Source organism: Scomber japonicus, chromosome 13 (assembly GCF_027409825.1).
Source record: "Scomber japonicus isolate fScoJap1 chromosome 13, fScoJap1.pri, whole genome shotgun sequence".
Lineage (NCBI taxonomy): Eukaryota > Metazoa > Chordata > Actinopteri > Scombriformes > Scombridae > Scomber > Scomber japonicus.
Genome location: NC_070590.1, coordinates 9,441,505 through 9,447,504, shown reverse-complemented (window position 1 = coordinate 9,447,504; position 6,000 = coordinate 9,441,505). Strand labels below are relative to the sequence as shown.

General features: G+C 41.2%; 1 protein-coding gene across 1 annotated transcript; it reads left to right on the top strand.

Moving 5' to 3' along the window:
• The first annotated feature begins 1,379 nt into the window (after window positions 1-1,379).
• On the top strand, window positions 1,380-5,767 carry kcnj6 (potassium inwardly rectifying channel subfamily J member 6). Its single transcript, XM_053331460.1, has 2 exons — window positions 1,380-2,277; window positions 5,415-5,767. The coding sequence occupies exons 1-2, from the start codon at window positions 1,380-1,382 to the stop codon at window positions 5,765-5,767; spliced, it is 1,251 nt and encodes a 416-aa protein (XP_053187435.1).
• The last annotated feature ends 233 nt before the right edge of the window (window positions 5,768-6,000 follow it).

Genomic DNA, 6,000 nt, shown 5'->3' with positions numbered 1-6,000 from the left:
TCATTCCTGTATGCTGGTTTTAACGTCCAGTTTCTGTAAAACACTTTGTAATGCTGGTTTGATAAATGCCACACGAATAAACTTAATTTCTAGAGCAAAGTAGAATAAAGCTTTAATTCCCCTAAGGGACAATTTGATATACAGACAGTGGACCATAATGATAGATACAAAAAAAACCCACACAAGTACACAGGTTAACGCCAACGTCTCTGCTGTCAATATTACTTGTCACCAAAACCATCAAGGGAAGCAGCGAAAGACAGAAATCACATCCACAGCCCCATATTGAAGGAAATTAAACTCACTATAAAAAGAGGAGATATTTGAAACTTTCATCAGTGACTTTACAGCACACATTCACAATATTACCAGCAGGTTTCTGTATTATTTGACACATGACTTTGTATTATTTTGCATTGCTGAAGTCATGTGGGGACACCAGCCTCATGGGGACTGTGGGGGTATATTTTACGACCCCAGTGTTCACACCTGCTGCCTCTGTACGTTTTACGACTGCACTGTACAATACTGCTTTGTTTAGTGATAAAAACAGTCCACGTTTTGGAGAAGGGTTTATTTGTCATCTGTATGTATGAATAAAATATTGTTTTTATTTTTTGTCCCTCCTCATTATGTTCTGTGGTTGAAGAAAAGGAGGAGAATAAAATTTCGCATTAATGCTCTTCTGTTTTATTGGTTCAAGTTTAAGCAAACTCATAACAGTAAACTAAAGTACTTTGGTTAACAGTGATCTACACAACAAAGGCCGACTCAAACATACAGTAGAATGAAGCAAACCTGCAGAAGAGGAAATGTCAGCAACAGGCACAAATGTCAGTAAAAGAGAAAAAGGTGTTCCACTAAATGACTAGTTTTTTTTATCACAGCTTGAACAGAAAAAATAGGAATAGGCACTCAGTGATTGTGTGTTTGGCCTACCTAACTCAACACCCTGCTGTTATCCTGTCATCACTCTGTCAATTTCTTCTTCAATTCACAGCAGTAAATTCAGTGAAGGCATCACTGTCAATCTCCATTACAATTATTCTAATTTGAGGAGAAGAAAAGCAGATTTAGTGTAATGTAGTTTGTGACTTGTGTTGTGACATGTGGCATGTGCAGTAATCACTTGGCTACCAGGGAGCTCCCAAAACCATTTCTACCCCCTAGTGGGCAGAAAACTATTGTGGAATTGATCAGGATGTTCACGTAACATCCAACAGCTCCTGTAAAGTGTCCGTCATCTATATCTGTCAAAATACTGCACTTAGAATCAATGAAAACCCAACAAATTTCCTGCATTTGTTAGCCTTTTTTTTCTTTTACTAAATACCACCATGTGTCCCCTCTTATAGGCTTGAATCCATCTAGAAAACCCCATGGAGCAGGATGTGGAGAGCCCAGCCACCATCAGACAACCCAAGTTGCCAAAGCAGGTCCGTGAGGGCCTGCCTAAACAGCTGGCACAAATGGACAGGGCGAAGAGGATCCAGCGGTACGTCCAGAAAGACGGGAAGTGCAATGTCCATCACGGGAACGTCCGGGAGACATACCGGTATCTGACAGACATTTTCACCACGCTGGTAGATCTCAAATGGAGGTTCAATCTCTTCATCTTTGTCCTGGTGTACACGGTCACATGGCTCTTCTTTGGCTTCATGTGGTGGCTTATTGCATACCTTCGGGGTGATCTGGACCATTTAGCTGACAATAAGTGGACTCCGTGTGTCAATAACCTCAATAGTTTTGTATCAGCTTTTCTGTTCTCCATTGAGACAGAGACCACTATTGGTTACGGATACAGAGTCATCACGGACAAATGCCCTGAGGGGATACTTCTGCTTTTAATTCAGTCAGTGTTGGGGTCTATTGTGAATGCCTTTATGGTGGGTTGCATGTTTGTCAAGATCTCGCAGCCCAAGAAGCGAGCTGAGACACTAGTGTTTTCCACCAATGCGGTCATCTCAATGAGAGACGGACGGCTGTGCCTGATGTTCAGAGTTGGAGACCTCCGAAACTCGCACATTGTTGAGGCTTCTATCAGGGCCAAGCTTATCAAGTCTAAGCAGACCAAGGAAGGGGAGTTCATCCCTTTGAACCAGACGGACATGAATGTGGGTTATAACACGGGAGATGACAGGCTCTTCCTCGTGTCACCGCTCATCATCTGCCACGAGATAAACCAGAACAGCCCCTTCTGGGACATCTCACAAGCCCACCTGGCCAAGGAGGACCTGGAAATTGTTGTGATCCTGGAGGGGATGGTGGAGGCCACAGGTGAGATGTCAGATTCATGAAGTCAGAGGTGTTCTGGCCAAATTAAGATGTATTTGTGAGATATTAATACAGCTGAGGTCTGCACTAGTACAGGCAGTGTATTCAGTAGGCTAATTATATTAAAATCTTTATTTGTAGACACCCACAATAAAAAGTGCATTACGTGCCATGGCAGAAAATTAAAACAACCAAACCACAGAACCATTAGGTTTTAGACTCCATTAGTCCATAAACCACTAGAAACAAATTATTGAGCCACACCGCTGCACAGATTTCTTCACCACAAAGATTATGGTCACATTAGTTTGTTTAAAAATGGCTCCAAAGACTAATGATGAACAGTGATCACATTTTCATTTTCATATCACAACCTTTTGACTTTGTACTACAAGTCAAATTCGTTATTGTTGGTTTGGCTCCACACATTAAAGTTATTGGCAGTATGAACATATAGAATATCACCAATCATATCCTTTAAATAAATGTTTAAAACTGTTAATTATTATTATGTTTGAGTGATTTTACAGTACATACATTTATGTATTTTAGGTGAAAAGTCCACAAAAAGGAGTTTGGATACAGTCACTTTATAAATAAACAGTTTTCTGTTGCATTTGTGTGTATGAAAAGCGTAATGATATTTTTTACAACCTTGACCTGCTGTCGGCACAAATTAAGCAAAACCTGGACTCCTGAGGGCTGATTGAAATAAATATATAAAGACGATTGCAAATGCTGCAGGTTCGTGTTAAAGGAATCAGCTGAAGCAAGACGATCTGCAAGCTGCTCATCAGGGAGCAGGAGGAATTAAACATCTGGACTGGCAAGAATTGCCGGAGGAAATGTGGGGAAAAGGAGATTTTGATTTACAGAATCATAAGTGTGCAACACCCAAATACATATGTTAAGGACAGCAGGCTCGAGCACAACCAATACTCCCCTCGCCCAGCCTAATTTTTCCCAAATAAAAGCATGTTCGATCAGATGATGCTGGCTAGCTACCAGAATCTGGTATGATCATTTGTCTCACTATCAGCCATAATAAAATGAACCAATTACACAATGTCTGAGTGGCATAAGTGGACCTGTTTTAAAGCAGCAGCTGGAGATTCACAGAGGACTCAGTTTCCTCCAGACATCTGAGCTTAAAGAGCTCACTGACAAATATTAAAACACGATAAATGGCGTTAGAAAGTGATTAAAACATGGGTTAACTGTTGGAGGAATGGATGATAGGAATGGATGAAGGGACTGAGGAAAACATATGTGCACTGATGAATTATTCATGTCAGTCATGTTCAAAACTAAAAATCCAGAGACATTATGTGCCATTTCACTTCCCAGATTAGAAATTAGCAATACATGATGCATCATGAAACAGGGAAATCCGAAAGCATTGAGCAACATGACTCGTTGATTCTTGAAGATGTTTAATCTGAAAAGCTTCTTCACTTCTGCCTGATTGGTAGACCTCGGATATTTAATGTCCGTAGGGTAATTTACACTTTCAGGGTTGTTGAGGTCACATGCGGTTAGTTAGTCCTTGTGTTTTTTGTGTGACAGTTATTAGTACAGTGGCCCTGAGGTGCAAAACACAACAACAAAACCAGAAAAACAACATTAGAGAAAGCCCCGCACGTTAGGCTGCATTCACACAAAAATCTGGAAATGTGGAAACTTTCCAGAATTGTAAAATCCTGTATGTGAGTTATGCAAACAGACTTCCTGGATTGTAAATTCATTGTCTCACCCCAAACAACACGCCCCCAGCTACGAGACCTTCTGTGTCTTCTAGTGTCACATTGTCAGATTTGGTGTGAATGCAGCCTCAGTCTTCTTGTCTGTCATGTGGTCCTGAGGTGCAAACACACCAATTCACAATTGTGATTGGACAGTGTTCAACAGTGAACTGAAGAGGCCTTTTGGATGAAATGTCCTCATAAATCAACCACTCCACTTGTTACTTGACTCAGCGCTTTTGGATGTACCATTCAATAACTGGAAGACACCTCACAGATCTTTACGTTAGCCATTTAAGCTTACTCATTTTACTAATATTATCAAATTAAGCCAAAGCCCATTTTAAAAACCAAGTGCTGTACAATCATCGGGGTCAGTACAAATTATTTGACTCCCCAAAGAAAAGTTAATGTTTTCCCTTTTAGAGATACATCAAATCTTTTACACGACATCTCATTAAACTACAGCAGATTAAACAGCAAATGACTCACGTCGGTTCCATTAAAATATGACCCTACAACATCTTAAATATGTACACGATGAATAGCAGAGGTGCGTAACATTACTTGACCTATTTGACCAGAACAGATTTGTGTTAATAACACTTCAGTCAGCCAACTCATGTGGATTAGATTATGAAAATGTAGAATATGTACAGCAGCATTAATCTTTGGCGTCTCTGATCTCGACGCTCCCCACGAGAAACATTAAGCTCAGCACAGCAGGGAGTTGGGAGTGATGATACTAACTTTGCCCTGAGGGGAAGGTAGGCACTTTGCCTGCAGGTGGATTGCGGATGTTGGAGCAGCTGTACAATTTAAGTATGCCACCATGATAAAAAGGTGCATTGGATACATGTAGCAGCAAGAGGATCTTTGAGCTGCAGGCATTACTTCATTACTTTGCTTCAAACAATAAATGAACCAGTCTCTGGATAACACTTGAAATACATTTCTAGTCTCGTAATTGAAACAGAAGATACATTCTTGTTTATTGGTAATCTTTTCCCATCTTCCCTCAGATACAGCCCTAAAACTGTTTTATAAATTAAATCGATTCTTGAACTAGTTAAACCCATGAACATATTCTGCTTTAACTGTAAAAAGTGGCTCCTCATCCTTAAACAGTGCTGCAAAAAATTGGCCTATGGTTGAACCTAATTTCTGCCCCCTAACTCTCAATCTGGTTGCCTGCTGACAGAAATCTGAGGGACAAACATCTCTACAACTGAATAAATAAAAACCAAAACAAGCTGCATGAGATACCACAACAAGAAACAAGAACAAAATGTTTGTTTTGGTTTATTTTTTGTAATTTAGATGAAACTTTTTAGGTGGCTCACACTGCAGTTTTTCCATAAATGATTCCACCTCAGCCTTTATTCTTCACTGTTTCAGGTATGACGTGCCAGGCAAGAAGTTCATACGTCAGCAGTGAGATCAAGTGGGGCTACCGCTTCACACCAGTCCTGACTCTGGAGGATGGCTTCTATGAGGTGGACTACAACAGTTTCCATGATATCTATGAAACTAACACACCCGCCTGCAGTGCCAAAGAGCTTGCCGATATGACCAACCGCTCCCGCTTGCCCCTCACCTGGTCGCTGGCCAGTAAGCTGAGCCAACAGGGGCTGCCAGAATCTGAGCAGGAGGGTCAGGAGACAAAGACCAGACTGGACAACCAGGGGAAGAGCCAGCAGACGGAGAGAAACGGAGACATTGCCAATGTAGAGAGTGAGTCTAAAGTGTAGCGAGTGTGATAAAATAGAGGAGGTAAAGTAAAGACAGGATGGACATACGTGCTTGCAGAGCACAGATCAGAATTTGAGGCACTAAGTGAGGACCACGAGCACAGTAGACCAAGTATACCTGCACCAAGAACCGCTTCTTCTCAGTGATTCACAGTAACCCCCAAAAACAACAAAACATGTAGACATGTGGCCCACCGCTGAACTGAAAACCCTTTGCGGCAAGTGCATGTTTC

What these genes read in the sequence shown, in the direction of transcription:
- kcnj6 (XM_053331460.1), top strand. Translation starts at nt 1,380, where the DNA reads ATGGAGCAGGATGTGGAGAGCCCAGCCACCATCAGACAACCCAAGTTG. An exon ending in GGGGATGGTGGAGGCCACAG is followed by an intron (nt 2,278 to 5,414) that starts GTGAGATGTCAG and finishes TCACTGTTTCAG; the next exon opens with GTATGACGTGCCAGGCAAGA.